Source organism: Parasteatoda tepidariorum, chromosome 1, assembly GCF_043381705.1.
Source record: "Parasteatoda tepidariorum isolate YZ-2023 chromosome 1, CAS_Ptep_4.0, whole genome shotgun sequence".
NCBI classification, from domain to species: domain Eukaryota; kingdom Metazoa; phylum Arthropoda; class Arachnida; order Araneae; family Theridiidae; genus Parasteatoda; species Parasteatoda tepidariorum.
This window is the reverse complement of record NC_092204.1, coordinates 49,794,219-49,817,274: the sequence shown is the minus strand read 5'-3', so window position 1 is coordinate 49,817,274 and position 23,056 is coordinate 49,794,219. Positions and strand designations below refer to the sequence as shown.

General features: G+C 26.8%; 2 protein-coding genes across 18 annotated transcripts in view; one reads left to right on the top strand and one right to left on the bottom strand.

Annotated features, from left to right (window-relative positions):
• Positions 1-19,416, top strand: part of LOC107438735 (atos homolog protein A) — a 104,030-nt gene extending 84,614 nt beyond the window's left edge. For 5 of the 6 annotated variants that reach the window (XM_016051081.3, XM_016051082.3, XM_016051083.3 and 2 more), the window contains 11 exons: positions 1,301-1,479; positions 3,159-3,337; positions 3,943-4,068; positions 5,267-6,653; positions 7,187-7,309; positions 9,538-9,608; positions 9,902-10,013; positions 13,490-13,651; positions 15,523-15,582; positions 17,572-17,747; positions 19,035-19,416. In XM_016051081.3, the coding sequence (XP_015906567.2) occupies positions 1,301-1,479; positions 3,159-3,337; positions 3,943-4,068; positions 5,267-6,653; positions 7,187-7,309; positions 9,538-9,608; positions 9,902-10,013; positions 13,490-13,651; positions 15,523-15,582; positions 17,572-17,747; positions 19,035-19,203 (2,744 nt within the window). In that variant the 3' untranslated portion in view covers positions 19,204-19,416. Of the gene's footprint in view, positions 1-516; positions 685-1,300; positions 1,480-3,158; positions 3,338-3,942; positions 4,069-5,266; positions 6,654-7,186; positions 7,310-9,537; positions 9,609-9,901; positions 10,014-13,489; positions 13,652-15,522; positions 15,583-17,571; positions 17,748-19,034 lie in introns of those variants that run through there. The other variant, XM_016051080.3, reaches the window with a different exon arrangement.
• A 1,831-nt stretch (positions 19,417-21,247) lies between these two features.
• Positions 21,248-23,056, bottom strand: part of LOC107438736 (uncharacterized) — a 77,435-nt gene continuing 75,626 nt past the window's right edge. For all 12 annotated transcript variants that reach the window (XM_071179963.1, XM_071179975.1, XM_071179985.1 and 9 more), the window contains 2 exons: positions 22,565-22,660; positions 21,248-21,449 (listed from right to left, as the gene is read on the bottom strand). In XM_071179963.1, coding sequence (XP_071036064.1) covers positions 21,405-21,449; positions 22,565-22,660 — 141 coding nt within the window. In that variant the 3' untranslated portion in view covers positions 21,248-21,404. The remainder of the gene's footprint in view (positions 21,450-22,564; positions 22,661-23,056) is intronic.

Genomic DNA, 23,056 nt, shown 5'->3' with positions numbered 1-23,056 from the left:
CTAGATATCTCTCAACTTTGATTTTGTATGAATGTCATTTTAATTTTATTTCGTATCAACTTTTAATTTTTCGAATGACGTTTAGTTCTATAAAAAATTAGTTAACATTTACATATTGGCAATTTGAACTGGGAAACTTGCATACGTATTACATAAAAATATTTTCATTTGTAAAAGCTAAGTTATAAATCCATTTGCCCTTTGTTTGCATACAGTTCACGTTTCATGCGACTGTGGGTTTATTGCCAAATACAAACACTTAAACAAGTCAACTTTAGAGCCCCTTAGTCAACTTATGTACTAAAAACACATCGTAGCTCTTTTTAGCACATAATATTTTCTATGTTTTAAAATGTAATAATACTAATAATGTTGTAAAATAGTTGCTGTATTCGGAAGTAAATAGATTGTAGGAGGGATGTTACAGATTTTTTTTAACAGTTTCTTCCGTTATATAACTTGTGCTGCCATCTGTCAATGACAAATGAAATAATATTTTTTTTCTGATATCGTTCTGTTTTTATTTTTGTTTGAGATGAGAAGGATATTAAAATCATTTTCTGGTATCAACTGTAATTTCTAGATGACGTTTATTGCTTGTTTGTGTGACGAATATATGCATACGAATGCGTTTCTTACGTTATTCTGATATAAATCCTATAAAATGTAACATTGGGAATTATGGTTTGTGTATTAATATTAACTTTAAATTGTGTGACGATCAATGTTTTTATTTTATTTTTTAATTTGACTTATCATTTTTACGAAAGATAAATATTTTCTGAAAAACTAATTACGATAATTTGAAGGAAGTATTTGTTTCAGTACATTTTTAATGATGATGTTTTATTACCATTATTGTTACAAGAAAATTTAGGTTCACCAGCTTCTTAAATTTTATTGAATGTTTTTTTAAAAATCTTATAGCTAATTTTTTATGAATTAAATTTTTTTTTAAAAAATAAATTATATTCGTTACATTGATATTTAAGTAAAGCACTTTTATTTAAATGTATTTAATATCTATGTATATTTATTTATTCATGTTTTAATGACCATCCGTTAATTAAATTAAGATAAAAAAATTACTAAATTAATCTATGCTTTGTTTTTTATATATGAAATAAAAGTTGGAATTGCTTGACTGGTCAATTTTTTCAATTTGAACTATAAATAATTAAAATAAAATATTAAAATGACTCTCTACCTGGTTATAAAAACCAATATATTAATTTTGGGATTTGTTAGAATGATGATTTTAAATATGTTTTGTATTTCTTAAAAACTTATGGCTTTTCAGAAATGCATGCTGCTGTGGAGGAAGTGGACTTGGATCCGTGTGACTTATATACTGTTTTGGGAACTTTAATAGTTGAAGGTAGACTTCCTGGTATATCTGAGAAAGGTTTTGGAGAAGGCCCTCATTGTGCCAATCCTCAAGGCCAAAATAGACACCAGTGTGATCAGTCTTCATCTGAGGTTAGTGAAGATTATATTTTTATTTTATTAACTTTGCTTTGTGGGGCAACAAAAGTTCTTGATGTTTATTTTATACTGAGACAGATACTGTTATTGTATTACCTGCAATTTTTATGTTGCTAAATTTTTTCATAATTGTAGTGAAAACTAAAATAGGATTTTCTGATTTTAATATGAAGCTCAAATGCTTGAATTTGCAATAATTCTTATTGTTAAATCGTTTGCTTTGGTAGAAATGCCAGCTTTTATGGTTACTGAAATTTTTTTTGGTACTTACATTTATATTTTCAGATTGATCTGAAGATTTAAGCTTTATGCACTGTTTTCAATGAAGTTAAAATTTATACACTATATTGTACTTAATAATATTTTAATGTTTTTAAATAAAGATAATTTGCTAAGATACGTTAAATAATTTGGGGAAAAAGAAGTTGTATAATCGAACAGTGAGCATATAAAGATATTTTTAAAAATACTTTAACCCTCTGGCAGTTTAGCTAATGGGCAAAATTGGGAAGATGTTTCTCTTCAATACATTATTTTCCTATCTAATAACATTAAAAAAAGCAATGGGAGAAAACTGAAGGTTAAAATATGCCTTTTTACGTGCAGAACTATTAGTGGGTTAAAATGTTAACTTGTTAAGTTTTGATTTTGGCATTAAAATAACATTAAAAAAACCGGTTTAGCAATGGGGAGAAAACTGAAGGTTAAAATATGCCTTTTTACATGCAGAACTATTAGTGGGTTAAAATGTTAACTTGTTAAGTTTTGATTTTGGCTTATGATCTTGACCGTAAGCATTTCTGGAAGAAGGAAAGACTACTTAGGTCTTTGGCAGAACATAATCAGAATTCATAATCAATAATTAGGTATCCCTGTGCTTTTTCTGATTTTCTTGTTGCCATATTTTTTATGAAATAAAGGTAGGATTTTGTAATTTTAATATAAAATTAAATTTTTTTGAATTTGTTATAAATCATATTGAACCATGTGTATGGCTGGTAGAACAGTTTAGCTGGGAAGATTAAATAAGTCTATGTCAGCCTTTTTGTTGAATAACTTACTGCATGCTTTCTGAGTAAAATAGTTTCTCATGCATTGTTTCATATAGAACAACAGTGTAGTGATGAAACTATTGCTGGTGAGTTAGAGAACACTATACAGCAGGAAAAACTTTTCAGTGCAAATTCTGTTTTATCTCCATTTGTATATTGAAATCTAAAGTTTAAGAGAAAAGTGAATTCTGGTGAACCTAGAGTAAACGATGAAGTTTCAAATGGGAAAAAAATATTTCCAAAATATCAAATTAATAGTAACAAATTATTGGAGAAGAACTTCCTCTCAGCCTAACACCCTCTCATAATTTGTTTGCCTTTCAATATTTTGAAAAAAAAATTTCAGCATTTACAACTTTAGGTTTGCCTGAACTTATTGCCCTCGCTTTAGGTTTACCCGAACTTATTTTTTATACCTTAAATTGCCAATGAAGGTGAAGGAGAATTTGCCGTGAAGGATTTCTCTCATGCTTTAGCATCCAGTCAATTTAGAAGAAAAAAAAGACCTTTTTGTTAAAATAATAAAAGTGTAGATTGTAGCAGAAATGTAAAATTTATAATTGTCATGTACATTTATACTTCCAACCATTGGCAATAAGTTATATTTTTTTATTTCAATAGTGTCAGAAATATGAGCAGATACTCAAGCATATGCTTTTGTTGTGGAAGAATAGCATCCCTATGACAATTGAAGTCTTGCTGTACCCCAGCTGCTGTACACCTTTCCAGAATGTGGATTCAGTACCTGATCTGCCATACATCCTAATTGAACAATGGACAATTCACATGCTTCCACGAAGGTACATACATATATAGAAAAAAATTTCGAATTTTTCCATTAGCTGTAAAATTGTCACTTTTACTATAATATAAATATAAACTTAATCTGACTGAATATGTTATCTTGAACATGTAAAATTTTTATTCCTTAAAATAATTTTTATAATTATCATTGCATTGTCAGGAGAGTTTTCTCTATAATATTTAAAAAGTATTGTTAACATTAAATCATATTGATTGAATTGTATGATTTTTTTTATAAAGTTTTTTTTTTATTGTGCCAGCTTATTTATATTTAAAATCTAAATATTGTCCCCCCCCAAAAAAAAAGAAAAATATTTCATTTGTCATTTAAGTTTCAAAAATTTATTTATTTTTAATGCTAGTGTTTTTAGGGTTTAAGAGTAATTTATGTGTTCACGCTGCTGTTTTTGGATACTATAAATAAAACCCGATAATCTTACAATACTGAAATACATAATGAATTTTCCCAAATTTTTTTTGTTTTATTCATGGTGCTTTAAATCGTAGCGAAAAGTATATCCATATGCTATATTATAACTGTGAATTTTTGGCTTAGATTTTATTAATATGAAGTACATATTTTTAAATTTTTACTCTGCAGGGTTCCAGATGCGAGCATAACTTCAAGAGGCTTAATCCAAGCTGTTCGGTCTTTCCTTTATTTCTCTCAGCTCTGTGCTTGGTACAGCTCATCTGGGGGGAAATCACCACAAAATGTTCATTACAGGTTTGTTTCGAATTTTTTAGTGATTAAATGTTTCCTCAAATTTTTATTGAAATATTTGTTTTTTGTTACAAGTGTATGATTATACTATACATTTATAAAATTGTTTACATATTTGGAAGAAATTTGAAATTATGTATTAAAGCTGTTTGGTGTTAATTAGTTTTTTGAAAGCAAAAAATGTGAATTATCAAAGACCAAAGAAAATATACTGGTGTACAAAAGTTGAGCATACTTTTACACATAAGTCCAGTGTAAAAGTGTGTTTAACTTTTGGCTTATAGTGTATATGAGTAAATATGCAAGTAAATATTATTATAGTATATTAAGTCAATATATTGTTTTTTTTTCCTCCCTAAATGAATAGCAGCAAAATGTAGTGCTATGTTGAATAAGCTGGTACTATCAAACTGAGTACAGGGTTATCAGTTTAATAATTTATTGTTTAATAGATTTGCAGAGAATAGTGTTTTCATTATTTAGGAGTTACAACTAATTTTGTTTATAGCACACCTTTACAAGCATTCAGTGTGAAGTTTCTTTCTTCCCATCATGTGAATTTTTTTTCCAACATAAAAATTAATGTTTCAATGGTGCATTGGAGATAAACATATAGTGTTTTTGTAAGAAATTGTGTAAAATTTGAGTAAAAAATTTAAACTGTTTAAGGAAAATCTATTTGTTTTCTCATGAATAATCGTGATTGAAAGGCCAATATTTCTTGTGAACCAACTTTTTAAAGTTATTTAGTATATTGTGTAGTGTACAAACATGTATCTTTGTAATACTTTCATAACTCATCAGTTTTCCCAATTATTTAAATGATTTTTTGATTGTTATTTTAGATTCTCTCTATTTTTCTCTCTCTCTATTTTAGATTTTTGAAAAGTGGATGAGAACTGAATTTTCTATGAAATTTTTTTTCACTTCTATTTGTTAGTTTTTCTGTATCACAGATTTGCGAAAGATATTAAAACTAAATTAAATCTTTAAATTTATTTTACTGTGAATGCGGGTACTTTTTTTTCCGAATTTTTTTTCTTCGAATTTTTTTCCTTTCACATCATTAACTGTTCATAAGCCAGGTTAAAAGGCTTTGTGAGCTACAAGTTATTTATACCTGATTCAGTTATTTTTTCTACATTTTCTACAAGAATAAAATAACCATCAAAATTTTAACATTGTTTCTTTTTTTTTTCAGGGTTTGTGTTCCTGGAGAAGCGTTTTCCAGCAGATTTTCTTCCCAACCTGATTGCCATATTTTTCCTGTAGCAAATGTTGGACGCAGCTCTGCCATGAAAGTTCTGGTGAAAAGCCTCCCCAGATGTGGAGCCATTCCTAACGTTCCTTGCCACAAACATTCCGACCCACAGTTACCTTTAAAAAGCAGAGTAGAAGCTCCAGAAAGTATTAAATCTTCTGTTGGAGAATATCCATGTGATGGAATCTTGTCTACAGGAGTGTCTTCCAGGACTAACAGCCCTGCTGATACAATGCTTGGAGAAAGCTTACTTGATCCTCCAAACTCCCTTTGCATGTATCCTAAAAGATATCAGTCTCCATCAAGGTGTGGTAGCCCTAGTATTGAAGTTCCGGAACATCTCATGTTTGGGAAAGCAGGCCACAAGCGCGAGGAACAAGTTTCGAAGAGGAAAAGCAGGCCCCAGAGACGACCTGTTGTTGAAAGGTTTTTAAAGAAAGATATGGGTGATTGCAGCATCAGTGATTCAAAATCAATGAACTTCGACAAAAGCTACACTCTGAAAGACCCATCTTTAAACTTTCTATCTCAGAAAAGAGATCCAGTTTTAAATTATTGTGTTGATGACTCTCTGAAACATGTTCCAAAAGAGGAAATGGAACATGTTTTGGAACGATTGCGTGATAGACATGTGCACAAGAAAAGCCTTCATGCAGACCATGACAAAAGCTTGATTGACAATGGGACTAATCTGAAGGAGAAATCCTTGTCTAAATACTTTGAGAAGATGAATATTAACCCAGCTTTATTGGATGGTAGTTATAACTCAAAGAAAGCACCATTTTTAAAACTTTCTGAGTGTTCCGATCTCAAACCTAGTTACAAGCAACCATTGTGGTTAATCAAAGAATCAAATAAAAAACCTTGTGATAGTGAGTCCAAATCCATATCTTCTAGTGATAAACCATCCCCTTCATCAGACATTCAAAATCATTGGTCGTTACAACCGCACAATAGCTCTCTAATGCATCTTAAAGAATCCAACCCCACCAACCTACTACCAAATAAGGTTAACTTCTTTCAATCACCTTCCTATCTTAGTCATAAAAGGAATGACAGCAATGCATTTCAGACCTTAAAACAAAAGTCAAGCCGCACTCCACAAAATACCTCTCAATCAGAATATGCTATCAACAAACCATATCAAAGAAATAATTACTGGAATAGTGTTCGCAATTCAGAAATCCATCCAAAATACAGTTCTGTAAATATCAAGAAATGTGGTGCTCTTCTTCCCAAAAACAGTGATGAGCTGTGTGATGAACGGGAGTTGTCTGGATTGAATGATGACCCTTCTGTTACATCCGATGCTAACATTGAGGATAAGGTATATTTTAATTGTTGATATTATTTAAAATGAATAAATAAAAACATGGGATGCTTCTTTGTTGTAAAAAAGGTAAGAATTGATGGTACTAAAAATATTCAAGTCCCTATTTATAACTTTCTTAAAGTATCTATTTAAATCTTCAATATATAATAAGAGGGATTTTTAAAAATTAAATGAAAGCTAAATGGAAAAAATTCCTAGGCTAATTTTTTTGCATTTAGTTCCATTTTTACCTCATTTACAACTAAGAAGTAGTCCTCAAAATAGCTAATTTTATCATGTAATATTTCTTATTGATTACGTCTTAAAATTAGTATCTTAAGGCGAATAATTTTTTATCAGTTTTTATATGTTTATTTTATGATTTTCGAAACAGGTATTAACAACTAAACTAAAGGGGTATGTTTTTTAAAGAATGTTTTTGTATAAAATTCTAGATCTATGTCCATACTATACTAATATTTTAGATGTATCAGTTTTCATAATAAGTTAAGGATGTTATTTTTAGTAATACAATTTCAATATATTAGGTTAACCAATCTTCCTTTGAAGTTCCATCTGCAGAGAAAAAAGCTCTGTTCAGACGGTCTTTGGATAGTGCAACTACCTTGGTCTTTCATCAACGAAGTGGGCTTCCATTAACATCCAGTCCTGTAAGTTTCTATTATCATCAATGTGCTTTTAATGTCTTTGAGGGCTATTATAAAATGAAATTTTAATATTGATTCTCAAAAAAGCAGTTCTCCTTGTAGCTGTTTTCGATAATTACTCAATTGAATTACAGAAGGCATATATTGTTCATCTTTTTTTATGTTGTTGATACTAAGTATGGTAAAATACTAAATTCTGGTTGAAATATATTTGAAATTTGTCAATAGAGTTTATTAGAGCCGTAGTGGCTCAGGGGATAAAGTGTTTACCTCCCTATGAGGTGAACCGATTTTGAATCCCAGCGATGGCTGGTCGTTGCGAATTCTGCACCTGGCTTGCACCGCCCACAATGCTGTTGTGAAATATCCTCAGTGGCAGAGGGATTATGGGTTAGTCCACTGGCCATCGGACTTACCTTGGGAGGTTTATCTCTTCATGTAACGCAAATGCAGGTTAGTTACATCTAACAGTTCTCCATGAAAGCAAATTTCTCTAAATACTTGACCCAGGAGTTTCTTTGCTTTCTAGATTGGGTTCAAAATTACATTTCTACAAAATTGAGCATTAGTTGTCATAAACTCAAAAAATTGTGTTTGCTGTTCAACGATGGTTATTAAATAAAATAATAAAGTTTAATATAATTAGTTTTTAATAAAGTCAAATTATAAATGTCATGGAATATAATTTTTTTATGGTTTTGAGATAATTTTTAAACTTTTTTAGTACTTGAAAAAAAAATTATGCGATATTATTTTGCCCTAAAAACTGTAGATTACTACTATAAAAACTGCATATAACAATTTCTGAAATATTTGCAGAAATCAATGAAATTGCTATTATTGATTTTTTTTCATCCTGTTTTCATTGCTGTTCAATTTTTATTAAAAACCTGTCATCTAAAAATATTTTATATTGTTGTCAATGATCCCCTTTAAAATTCATAGTTATTTATACAGGTTCTTGTATATTTCTTATTAAAGTAGTAGGAAAATATTTCTTCACTTGTCTATTTCAATTTGTAAAATAAGTAAATCATCAGGCACAAGGTTTTAACTTTTTTTTATAATATTATTATTATTATTATTACTTAATCAGATTGATACTGTTAAAGGATTTTTTATAACACCTGCAGTTAAATTTTAGTAAAATTACTTATCTCTATTTCTGTGAGAAATCATTATATTTTATTGTGTATATGTTACCGACAAAGTATGATACCCCGGCATTCTATAGAATGCCGGGGTTTTAACATAAAACATCCGGCATTGTATATAACGCTGGATGTTTTTTGGCAAAGTATGAATTGTGAGAAGTATTTACTACTTTCCCTAGGCATAGTATATAATATCTAGGCATTCTATAGAATGACAAATGCTATTTAGGCAAAGTATGAAAAAAATATCCTGATGAGGTTATTATGTAATCGATGTGCATTTCTCAAAAAAAAAAATTTTTATTCTGAAAAATAATGAGAGTGCCATTAAAAAAAAAATTATTCAAAATTCCTAAAGAAAAATGAAAGTTGTACAAAACATAATTTTGCCTTTCTTATTAAGGGAAACAAAATTTTCATATAAAAAATTATTCATCACATTTTTCCCGCAAAGTCATTTAATAATTTGGCACTTTGTTTTACACATGCATTTGACGAATTGGAAATTTATTTTATACTTTGCTGGTTTCTCATTTGGCATTCTATAGAATGCCTAGGAAATGTGTGAAATATAAATCGTTTCATACATAGCTGGTTAGTTTTAGGCATTATATACAACGCCTAGGCATTCTATAGAATGCCGGATTTCAAACTTAACCGGTAACATATATAAAATATTATTTGGCGGAAGTCTTTTTGATCTTTTATTGCTATATCTGTGGTTTAATGCAAGAATTTTAACCCTTATTATTATGTTGCAAAAATGTGATCTAATTGATTAGAAATTGGTTTGAAATTGAAATTGGTTTCCAAATTTCTAATTTTTTCAACCATAGACTGTTAAAATAATGGACAGGCATTTTTTTACTATTACCAATGTCGTTATTAAAACAGAATACAAAAGGCAATGATGTTTTTAATTATTACACATTTTGAAATTAAGTGACTAGTTGCTCTTGCATTAAGCCACTGATATAAATAATTTATCCAAATTTGACATAAATTAGATCTTAACACGATCTAATTACTTACCATTGCATAGCATTCAATCTAATTGAGATGTTAATAATGTTTTAGGCTCCAATGAGAAAATGTGGGACCTGTTTTGACTTTGACAGTTCAATAATATCTGTGTCTGCCATTAAAAGGTATTTTTAATAGTAATAAAAATGATGCTACGACAGTATTTTCTAAAGGTAAATTTTAAATACCCTTTAATCAAATAAAATTAATGCTTCCTTTCTATTTCTACTCTTGATGCTTAGATGAATTCTTTCTTTACAATTAATTATTGTGATATTTTCAAAATAAGTGACTAGCAACTTTTTTTTATGGAATCCAATGATACTTTAGATTTTTAAATTTTTCTGTATATTTAAAGTAATATTAGTAATTTATTTTTTTAACTGTCACTGTAAATGTTTTGTTTAATCATTTAAAGGGCTTTGTTTGAAAAAGATCCAGAAGAAGAAATAGATTTAGAAAAAGATCTGCACTTTAGTACAAGTGCACCTGCCTCAATATTCAGCAGCAGCTTACTTGGAACATTTGAAGTATGTTTTGGTTTTTTAAGTTAAAATTATCTCTTATGTATTTAAGTTTATGTGTTTCAATGTATGTATTTAGTTTATGTTTTTCAAGTTAAAATTATCTTTTATGTAATTTAAGTTTATATTTTTTAATATTTAATTTGATAGCTCTGAAATAGTTGAGTTAATAGCAATTTATATTGAGATTTGTAACTTAGATTTTAAGCTGTTATGGTTTTTCATACTGAGGCCATGCATGACCAATACTTTCATTTTGAAGTTAACCCAGGGATGTGCCATGTAGCACAAGCTTTTGTAGGTCGAAACTACAAACAAACTGTAGTTTCTACCAGGGTTTGTTGATTTAAATCAACTTGATTTTAATCACGATTTAAATCAACTTGATTTTAATCATGATTTAAATCATGATTTAAATCAAATGATTTTTTTAAAAAAATCATTGATTTAAATCAACTAATTTTTTTTATGTATATATTGATTTAAAAAGTTAAAAAACAGTGTTTTAAATTATTGATACTTTTATTATTTCTTTTCTTAGTTTTAAAATTTATTTTAAATAAATTGCTGCATTAATTAATTTTAGTTAACGAAATTACTTTCTTTCTTGGTATGTGTTAAATTCTAACACAATCGAAATTACATCTTTAAAACTCTTGACTCTTGAGATTGAAAGTACAGATTAAAGTAAACATTTAAGTATTTTTTTCTCATATGTTTACAGTATCTTTGACATTATCAGATTTTTTATAAAGAAATTTTGTGAAAAAAAAATTTCAATGAGTATATGATTTTTTTTAGCTTATCTGTTTTGATATAGGATTAAAAACAAATATTTTAATATAAAAATATATAGATTAAATATTTATTTATTTTTTGATGAATGACTGCATTAATAAACACAATCTGTTACATTTATTTAGTCATTTTAGAAATCAAGAGAGAGAAAAAAAGGAAATCACAATTTTAAATTAAAATTATGATTTGGTAATTGAAACTTTGTTTTATAGTTAAAGTAGTCCTTAAATTCTCTATTTCATCTAGTCTTTAAATTTCAATCATGCATTTGTTTCGAAATAGTTGCTATGCATTCAAAGCTGTGTACTATAATGAAAAATTGTTTTAGGTAGTTAGAGCTTCTAAAATATTCTTATAATATAGTTTTAATATTAATTTAATTTTAATTAAACATTTATAAAGTTTTTTTTGTCATAAATCAAAGTTCTTATAGTGTATTTGAATAAAAATCAAAAAAATCTGATTTAAATCAAAAAAATCCGATTTAAATCAAAAAAATCTGACTTTTTTGATTTTTTCTAAAAAAATCAAAAAAATCACGAACCCTGGTTTCTACCTTCCTGCACTTTGGAGTCCACATCACTCAGGAAAATATGCATAAGATCCATGAAAATTCTCTGATGGGTTTCTGAGTTAAATGCAAAATGGTGGAATTGATCATTCACAGTCTTAAAAAAGTTATTTCAGATCATAAGATTGCTCAACTTGGTCATTGCATTTGGATTATCTTTTATGTGTTTTGCTCCCTGACTTTGTCTTAGTTTAAAACTTGTAGTATCTGTTCCAATTTGAACCTTTATTTGTTAAGAATTCTCATTTTCTAATCTGATTGTTTTAGAACTTAAATTTATATAGTGAATGACTGGGTATATTTTATAAAATCATTAGTTCTGTCATACTTTTTCCACTAGATCCAGTCATTTTTTTCTTTTCTTTCTTTCATTTTTTAAACCAATCTTTATCTAGTTGCTTTCCTGCAATAAAAAATGTTTCTTCCCTATTTTTATATTTATTTAGTGATATTTTCTTTAAAGTTGTAATGCTTAGAACAGCATTTCTCAAAAATGTTTGACCTACACCCAACCTAAGCTGTTCTATAATTTTTAATTCTTTATTGAAGATAGGTTTTATGCAGAAATCTCTATGAAGTTATTCAGCTAACACTGTAAGCACATTTTCAAAATATATAATCAAGAACTAAAATTCAATTCTAATTCTATATTATTTTAGTTATTAGTAATTATTTATCATTTAAGTTTATTTTTTAAATTTAGGGAGATCCTTGCACTTGCATTATAGAGATTTTATTTTAGGTTCCAATTCTGTTAACTTTGCTCTCAAATTTCCCTGTTTTGCTATAGCTTGTAGATTTTTTTCCAGCTGAAAATCATTTATGGCACTAAATCCGCATTCAGCTCAATATGAATATAGAAATCGTAACAATAGTTCTCTTGCAGATTTGGTTGTATTTGAATATTTGATTTTGGTTTCCTCATGAAGTCATGTCATTGTTTCTTTTATATTACGCTAAGCTTTAATTGACTGATAGTTTTTGCATTTCTGTGAGTTCTTCTGATTCTAAAATATCAGACAAATTGACTTACATACATCCTCAAAGTTTAAAATAAGGATTTTTTTTTAATTTCAGAAAATCTTATCTTTTAAATCAGCTGATAAAATTTTCAGTTGATAGGCTGTATGTATAAATACTAACATCAATATAGGATTAACTTCATTTTTAGAATAGTCAAATTTTTTTAATTGCTTCCTTTAAAAACCTGATTGCTACCTGTGAATGTTGGGTCTTCTTATTAGGAGGGAACACTGGTTTATAAGGTTGGACACTTGTACATGTTTAATATTGAGTGTACATATTAAAATGCATTATTAATTTGACATTTTAGAAGTATATTTATCAGGGAAATTAAAGGTAGAATATATAGTACAGTAAAATTATCTTATCAATAAAGATAAGTCACATTAACTTTTCTCTCTAGTCTAAATTATTTTATGATTCCGTAAACATGTATGCGATTTTATAATTGCATAATTTTTAATTTATTTCATAGAGAAGTCATAATAAGATTACTAAAACTAGTTAGTAAATTTTTTAGATTAATCATATTGTTCGAGTTCCATGAAGTACAAGTGGTACGTTATGTAATATAATGCTTCAAAAATAAATTTAAGAAGTTTTAAATATTATTATTTTTTGAAACTAAAGGTACTAAGTTAAAGTTAAATTTTATTTATTGAAGATTTAAAATTGAAATAAATTTTCTTAATGGAATCTAATTTTTATGTGTTATTAAGTTTTGTTAAGCACGCTTAACAACTTTTTTAATAGGACTATTAGCAATTTTCCCATCCTTTATATTTTGAAATTTAAACAAAGTTTAAATCACACTATTTAATTGTAATCATTTTGAAATTTCTTTTATTCATATTTTTTAAAGATATTTGTGTAAATATTCCTTTTTGACACTTTATCTCAAATGTTTTAAATAATGATAAATTAACTCCTTTAGCATAATTCTCCTAATCAGTAATTTTTTTCAGTGAATTTAAATACATGTATGTAAAAATGTACACATTTTTTGAATTCTTATTTAGCAATTTGTGTTATTGTAGTGGAATGTAATATTTTAATTGATAGTACTTAAATCATATTTTTGTCTATTTAGGAATCTGTTTTAAATGGTAGATTGGAGCCAGTGAGCACCGTAGAGGGTTTTACAGCAGAAATCGGGGCCAGTGGGTCATTTTGTCCACGTCACATCAAATTGCCTGTTACTGTATTTTTTTATACTTTACATGACATGGACAAAGTTACCTCTCCCTATATGGTAATCAAAAGTTATTTATTTTTAAATTTTATGAACTTTCTATTGTTATAAATGAATCTTAATTTTTTTTCAAGCTTATAGTCTGATTACAATAAGTGCATTTCTAAAATTGGGTGTGCTGAAGCTAATTCAATTATTTATATTTTTCATATTCTTTTGCTTATGCATAGCTGATAGACTTGATAAGTTGACTAGTGTTTATATTATATGAGGCCATCTCCAACACATCTATTTTACAAATGCCGCTAATTTTTTATTGTATAGAAATGTGTAATGTTTTATGTAGATTGTTTAAAATCTAATGCCTATTGTTCAAAATTTTATCTCAAATATTGAAATTGAATGTCGAACCAAAATTTTAAAGATTAATTTAGTAATTTTTTATCTATATCTTTCATTCATTTAAATTGCTCTGAATTTTTTTTCATAATATAATCTATCTTTTTATTTTTACTTGTATGTTATTGTCTCCAATTTAAAAGAAGCTTGCAAAAAATGTATCTCTATATGTTTTTTTGTTTATTTGTAAAATACAACTATATGCCTGCAGCAACAAGCTAATGAGCAGAATATCACATATTTCGAGATTTCAAATGGTTTAGCAAAATAATAAGTACAGTACAGAACCTGTTATCCGGAAATCAGAAAACCGGAAAACCAAAAACCTGGAACGAAATTCAATAAATTTTCTCACCATTTAAAAAATTATTATTTTTTTTTTCCTCTTAAGATTTTACGATTTTTCTTTCTTTTTTTTAAAGATGTTTACCTTATCATCATTTTGGAAATAATCATTAGTGTATTACTTCATCGTTTTTTCTTATTTTTAAGATAATTTTCAAATATTTTTTTTTTTTCTAGTTGGGTTTAACAATAAAAAAAGCGGCTTTTTGTAGCGATTCAGAAAACCGGAAAAATCAGTTATCCAGAATAGCGATGATCCCGACCGTTCCGGATAATCAGTTCCCTACTGTACAATATATCTATTTACATTGTTTGTAACAGTGGTTTTATTTTTATCTTTTCCATGTTTGCAATTACAGCTTATGAGCATTTTGGGGCATTTATTTATGTATTAATATTTGAAAAAAATGGACAATGTGTGTATAATTTTAAAGATTAAAAATCATTTTGTTCCATTCTGAAATTTTTAACAAAAAATGTTATTTAGCTTATTAGCACTTTTGAAAGATATCGAAATGAATAAGTATTTTTATTAAAATATAACTGTTATGATTAACTTTATTTACTGTTTTCAATGTAGAGGTAATTAAAACACTTTTTTTTTTACCGACCAATGATTTTTATTTTTTTGTCACAAGATTCAGCAAATTTTCACTGTTATGAATTTTTAAGACTAGAAGAATGTATGAATTTTAAATAATAATACAGTTTACAGAAAATAATAAATTAAGAAATAATAATGAAGAAGAATCGCAGTATTAACAATACATTATTTAATTTAAAAATTTACAGTAATAACTTTAGAATGTAAATACTAATAAGTATTAAAGCTAAAATTAATCAAGACGCTTATATGTCACATTTAATTCTAAGTCTTAAATGTGATTGATCAAACATATAATTTATGAAATGCAGCCACATGTTATAGCAGCCAGCCCCTTTCTTTTAAAAAATCAATGGAGCTATTTAAAAGATACTAATGAAAGCGAAATCTGAAATAATAGGTTTTAACTTTAATCTTTTAATTAGTATCTAATTTAATATAATTGAACATACATATGATGTATTTATTCATTAAATGATTGTTCATTGCTTGAACTGTATCACTATTTTTTATTTCACTATGTAGTAGTCTTGTATTGTTTTATGTATTTATTTATCATGCTTTTTTTTTTCTTTCTATTTAGGGTCATATAAATTTAAATTGTAAAGACTATCATGTACCTAAGAGAGGAACAGTACAAGTAGTAAGTGTTGAATTTTTTTTCCTAGATAAAACTGTTTTAATGCTGTTTGAAATTTTTTTTTACCATTTTTGGATATTTTAATTCTTTCCAATTAATTTTTCTGATTGATTTATTTGTATTAGGTGATGTTCTTGAGCTAGCAAATATTTTACAACTTTAGTGAGATAGCCTGATATTAGATGTATTGATTTATATTTTGTAGTACTTGAGCTTTAAATTTTTTGTTTTTAATATTCAACTTATAGTTTATAAATATAAACAAATTGCAATCAGGATCAATTGTTTTTGAAGTGACATAAATTTCTAATTTGTTGAAAACTTTTTATATAAATTTTTATTTTAACTAAGTATTTTTTGATGTGGACATTTGGATTTTATGTAGCTTAAATTTAACAAAGTTCAAAAAGCATAAAAAATAATTTTTTAATGTATTTGTTTTCAGAAAAATAGTTTTCTTTTTCTTGCAGAAATTTTATTTTATTTGACACATTTGTTCATTGTTCCTGATCAAAGATTTGATAATTTAAATTTAGGGATTATAATTCGATGTAAAACTATTTTATTTGCATTAATTTCCCATTGAAAAAAATAATTGAAAGATTTTTTTTCTTATTATCATTTTAAATTTTTGTAAAATAAATTCACGTTTTATTTATTCTAAAAATTCATTCCATTTAAGTCTGAAATTTGAAGTTTTATTTATTAATCACCCCGATTTCTCTGTAAACAAAATCATATGATGCTTACAATATTATATTGAAAAAATATAGAGCTGTTAATAATACAATAGCTCATTTGGTATATTGGCTTTTTAAAATAAACTGCCTAAGCTGATTGAAGAATAAGAAATATAAGACTTTCTTTCAGCTACTTTCTTTTAATTTTTATTAGTGTATATTCAAATAAAGTTAAGAAGTCTAACTTAAAGTTTTATCTTAAAAATGTGGAGTTTTTCTGAGCATACAAAAAGTTTACATATTGTTTAACTTGATCTAAGTTGAATGTTTATACCTGAATTAAATAATATCAAATGTTATCAATTATCAAATGTATCAATTATCAAATGTATCAATTATCAAATGTATCAATTATCAAATATATCAATTATCAAATATATCAAAGTTATAAATTGACAAATATATATCAATTATATCAAATGTTAAAATCTTTTGATAAATGCATCAACTTGAATTTGATAGATTGTCTATTACTGAAAGTTTAATGTATTGATTTATTTAATTGTCTGAACAAATTTTTGTTTCTTTAGATTTGATGATTGTAACATTAGTATATATTATCAATATATAATCATCAATATTTGTTATTAAGGAAAACATTTAATCTAACCCTTTGTCATTTTCTTTTTAAATTACAACTTTTAAAATTTGTGTAACTCCCAAACTTTTTTCAGCTAAGACTCTATCATGATGACAAAACTAATAATTTTCTTAAGAAACTTATATTTTCCTATTAACTTTTTTAGTCTTTTCATATGCAAAGCATGGAGCTGTTGCAAAAGTGAAACTCGAATTCAGAAAAAAACCCCACGAGTTGTAGATATTTTTGATTATGATATGTTAGATTTCTTTCAAAAGGTTTAAATTATAAGTATTGTTTTACCGATAGAACAAATAATAGAAACTTGATGAGAATTTATTTTCTTATTCTATAATATAATTTTTGAAGGAGAAATTCTCTTAACAAAAACATTTAAGGTTATTAAGCTTTTAACAATATCTTGTCATAGCCTTTGAAAAATCATAATTCTTGAATAATTCAATTTCCAATTTATCACATTTATGATGATTCAGTGTTTTATTGACTTCAAATACTGCTTTGAATTTCTAGTTTCTCTGTATATATATTTTAAGTCGTAATACCCAACAAATATTTAGCTTTTTAACTAGATAAATAAATAAATTTCTCTTATTTATTAATCTGAAGCTTATATTTTCTGGAAAATGTTGTTGACGTAAAATTGTTTTTTAGACACTTTTTAATCCGCACGACACTGTTGTGAAAATGTTTGTTGTACGGTATGACTTGAGTGATATGCCAATCAATTGCCAAACTTTCCTGCGCCAGCGAACGCTCTATATGCCATCAGATGCTTCAGAAAGTGATACAGATGCACAGAAATGGTTGCGGTATCTAATACACTTAAGGTTTGTTCATCTTTTTTTCAATTTATGAATTTAAATTGTGTATATATTGTTGTGTAATATAGGAGTGCACAATCTTATATCTAAAACGAGCCACCGGAATTCATTAGCTTTCAGGGGTTGCGAGGAATTCAGTTTCTTTATTAATAAATAATTCTTATTTATAGCTTCATTATTAACAAGAACAATAATTTAGGTGTTAAGTTTCGTAAGAACAATATCAATTCGCCTTAAATATTAAAATACAAAGATGATATTTTGCACACTTTATCTTGCCTTAAGCACTTATTCTTAATTTAAAGTAAAATTCATAAATGATATATATGATTAATTGTAACCATTATATATTTCTTTATAACTTGTCTAAGTTGCTTAAAAATATCCAATAAAATGATTTGAATGTTAAATTGAATTTAGACAAATTTTATATACAACTGAATATTAACCATGAATATCACCATGTTTTCAAGTTATGGTGATTTTATTAGCCATGCTTTGATGAAAAATTTTCCTTTCTTATTTTAAGGCTATTTGAAATAAACTGTGTGAAATTTTTTTACGAAAGTTAATGTAGATAAATTTTTTGAGTAGAATAATAAATTTTTTTGTGCCTGAAATAAATATGACTCATTATGGTAGTTAAATAATTTTGTGAATGAAGTTTTATATTATGCACTAAAAATTGAATTTACATAGTTAAAATCAGGAAAAATGGAGTAATATGTATATTTTAAGCATATTTGTGTAATTGTAAAAATAAGCATATTTATATTTTATATATATATAAGCATTATCAGCATATTTTTGTATAATCTGTTATTAAATATTTAATTACTTAGAAAAAAAATTTCTAACTTTTATGTATTTTGAATTTTTTATTATTTTCTAAATTTTGTATGTTTCAAGAAATATTATTATTCACGGATATTAGGTTTAGATATATGCTAAAAAAAGTAATTAATAAATTGTATTCTTTTATATACATCTTGCTTACTCCAATTATTAAGTGATTAAAAAAATATCACAATTACAATTTCCTTCAGATTTATGTTATATTAGTTTAGTACAATATGCCCTTCTTATTTTTATGACCTGAATCACACATTTAACTCAGAAAAAAAAAAGAAGAAAAAAAAGAAGAGGATTTTCAAATTAAAACGCTTAAATGCTAAAAAATAAAAACTTTCAAGTCTATTTATTTGGATCTATTTATTTCTAAAACTTTCGTGTCCTTTACTTATTGTCATATTTTGTACATGACATTATAGCTTATACATTTATTTATTTTAGATTCATGAGTTCAAAATCTGGTAGAATTTATTTGCACACAGATATCAGAATGATAATTTTCAGAAAGAGTGACCTAGATGCAGCTACAGTGCATGGACAGCGACCTTATGAACTTCGAACTTTTACACATGGTCCTAGTAATCCCAAATTCTCCCCGCACAAACCATGATCTTTGGAGATATTTGGGATTAATTTGTACATAGAGATTAGATTATTCTTCCAAATGTGATCAAATATATCTATACAAAGGCCTAGTAATAAGTCTTATTATATTATTAAAAGATTTAAATTATATTATTCATATTATATAAATATATATATATATACTTAGATGTATGCTAATTTATTGTCTATATTATCAAAGTAAAGGGTGCACAAAAGATTGATTGTGTCTTCATTTGTCTACACTGTTTTTTTTAATCATATGTGGCATTACAAAGTTTTTTGAAACAATTAAAAAAATTGTATTGCTATTATTTTTTATCGGGGATTTTTTTAACGACAAAGTTTAAGCAGGGTGTGTAGCGTTTCTAAGAAGTGCTTAAAGGTACTTATTTTTGATTTACGTTTTTTAAAAGCCCTTAAAGGTGCTTTTTTTATTTGGGGTTTGTAAAAAGTGCTTCGTTTTCTATCTTTTAAAAATAGACAGGGTGCATAGCGTTTGTAAAAAGTGCTTAAAGGTGCTTATTTTTGATTTTTGTTTTTTAAGCCCTTAAAGGTTATTTTTTCAAGGGTGTTTTTAAAAAGTGCTTAATTTTCCCATTTCCAAATTAAGATTTTTCCTTTACCATGTTGATTTTCGACGAATTATACAGAAAGACCCTGTTCACATTGTTCTATTCTAGGTTTTCACAATTAATTCAACCAGATTCTATTTCGGCGCATCGTCAGTCCCTAGCGTATGAATCCGCCATTCGATTGACATGATTAAAAAATTTTGACAGCTGTCAAAAATAATGCCAAAAGATTTTTTTTTTTTTTTTGTCATGACGGTTAAAGCCAGATAAAACCGCCAATTGTCAAAAACTTTCCAAACCTGCTTAATTATGATATTTTTCAAGTGCTTAAAATATTATTTGAGTGCTTGAAAAGTGCTTAAAGGGTGCTTATTTTTTGTTGAATAATTTGGTTACGCACACTGATAGATTTTTGTTTCCTTGCTAGGTCGATTGTTATTCTAAATTACAAGAAATGCACGATTTTCACTATTTTCCCTGCAATATTTATCAGAAACTAGTTATTTTATCATGATTATGTGAAGTTTTTCAAAATGTATCTGAATTTTATTGATTTTATGTTTCTAAATTAAGAACTTGAAACGGTAAAAAACAAATTTTTTGTTACTGCACAAATCCTGATTATTATTATTATTATTTTTTTGTTGAAAAGTGATTAAAAATATTTTTTTAGTGCTTAAATAGTACTTAAAAGTTACTTATTTTTTGTTGAAAAATATGACTACACACCCTGTTAAGAATAATTTTTTTTAAGTTTATTCAAGGTTGGATAAAGAGTTGAATAAGAAAAAGTTAAAATAAAATACCTAAAATGTGTGAAATTTTTGGGTTATATAAAGCCTAAAACAGATTGGAGTTCGCTTCCCAACAAGGTGAATCTGGTTTGATTCTCAGCGGTGGTTAGTTAATACAAATTCAGTAAGGTTTTACATTCTCTTCTTCTCATTGGCACAACTGCCCAGGATGGGCCCTGGCCTTCTCAACAAGCCTATGCCAAGACATTCTTCCCTTAGCCAAGGTTCTCCAGTTTATTATCTTTAAAACTTGTACGTCCTTTTCAAGGCAGTTGTAGTCTGAAAATCTTAGGTTTGGTCGTTCACTTTTTCTTGTACCTGTTGGCCTGGCACTGAAAACTTTTTTGGTTATCCTGCTATCCTCCATTCTCACAATGTGGCCTGTCCATTTAATCCTTTGAATTTTGATAAATTTAATGACATCAGGTTCTTTATATGCTTTGTAAAGTTCCGTGTTTGATCTTCTAAAACAGGTACCGTTTTTACTTTTTCCACCAAAAATGCTTCACAGTATTTTTCTCTCAAATATAACTATCATATTTTAATCTTCATGGGTCATTGTCCAGGTCTCACATGTTTTACATTATTGTTTCATTAAAAAATAAATCTCTTTGCCAATCAATTTTTTTCTGAAACATATTTAAATAAGGTTTTGTTTTTGTATGAAAGAAAAAGCGAAACATTTATTTGTATCAATTTATTTATTCAAACTTCTTAATAGCGTTATAAAAGTCTTGAAGCACACATTGTTTGAGTGCATAATAGGAAAAGTTAAATATAAGTGATGTGTATAAAAATTGTTAAGAATAACAAACATTTCATAAAATACAAAGTCAAAGTTAAGCTTCTGCAGCTGGAAAAGGCGTCCTAAATTCATATTCTCTCTGAAAAATAAAAATTATTAGTAATGAAATCATTTCTTTTATTGTAACTTAAATGTTTACAAGTATATTCATGTAATTAATCTTAACTATTTTTGTTCATGTTTTTGTGCTTAACCTGTACATGATTTGTACTGACAGGGATATGACCCTTACTGTCTATAAAGCCAGAATTATTTTTTTTCTAAAACTTTAAATTTTTTAATGCAATATTTGAGATATTCTTTTTAATAATAAAATTGAAAATTTAAGCTTTCAATTTTAAATTTAAATCTATCGGAAAACAATACTACAAAACAGATGTAAAAATATCGCATTTGTAAAAAACTATTTTGCCCCCTGAGCTTCAGTTGTTAAGAAATATGTTTTTAATTAAATATTAATAATTTTTATTACTAAACTCAACATTTTAATTAATTTCAAAATAAGGTCATTTTATGTATAAAAATTAAGTTATTAAATAATAAAAGTTTAGTACTTCTGAAAGAAAGTGAAGCAATCAAAGAAACTGAAGTCTAAGAAATAATTTTAAAAAATGTAGAATAAAAATATTTTTATGTATTTTATTGTAATCCTGTAATAAACTTTGTCTAGAGTCGTAATAAAAAATGACAAATAGGCACATCCTGCTCCACAAATTGATATTTAAGTGTGAAAAAAAGTGTGAACAGTCTTCATTGAAGTGTTAAAGAGCAAAGGAGGGATTACAATAATGGAAAACCAATGCAAGTCTTTAGTGAGTCAAGTTATTTTTCAATTGCACCACAGGGGCTGCAGATCATTTTTCTCCAACTTGAAACCACTTTTATGCTTTTTCAAATAAACTGGTTTTAGATGCTTTGAATCCCTCTTTTGTTTATGATCTCAACAGTGATTGGTGAAAGTCAAATAAGCTTTTGCACCCTATTACTTAAATATTAATTTGCTGCATCGACTGTGCATAGCAAGAACTCAAAATCATGAATATCGGTCGGTTATTATGAGAGACATAAGGTTGCAGATATTAAAAAAAAGAACCTTTCGGTGTGTGTTTTACAGTGTGTTTTAAATAGAGGGAATGGGTTTGCATAAATCGTGTTTTGTACATATAAGTTACATGCACTTCAAATCAATCTTACCTTAACAACAATAGCATCTTTCGTTGGATATTCATATCTATTTTTATGTTTGCTGGGAACAATTTCTGTTATATAATGCTTCACATAAGGTTGCGTCTAAAAATACAAAAAAGGATAAATTTTCTCGTTATCTGAAGACTGACCACAATAATAATTTTTGATCAATAACTGGAACGTTTTTGTTTAATCTATTTAAAAAAGTCACATAAATGAAATTTCTTTTCTCAGGAACTATTCGACTGATTTCGTTCAAATTTTTATTTTTATGAAATGGCGTTCTTATAAACTTGTATACCTTTCAATTTAAAATTTGTTTGTTTATTATTAAATAATTACAATTAGAATTAATTTAATAATAACTTTTTTAAATAAATAAAGCTAAAAAAAGGTTAAAATAAAAATAAATTTTTTATAAGTAATGTGAACAAAAAAAAAAAAAAAAAATTAGGAGGATAAAAAATGAAAATTAAGATGAAATTTTTACAATCGTTT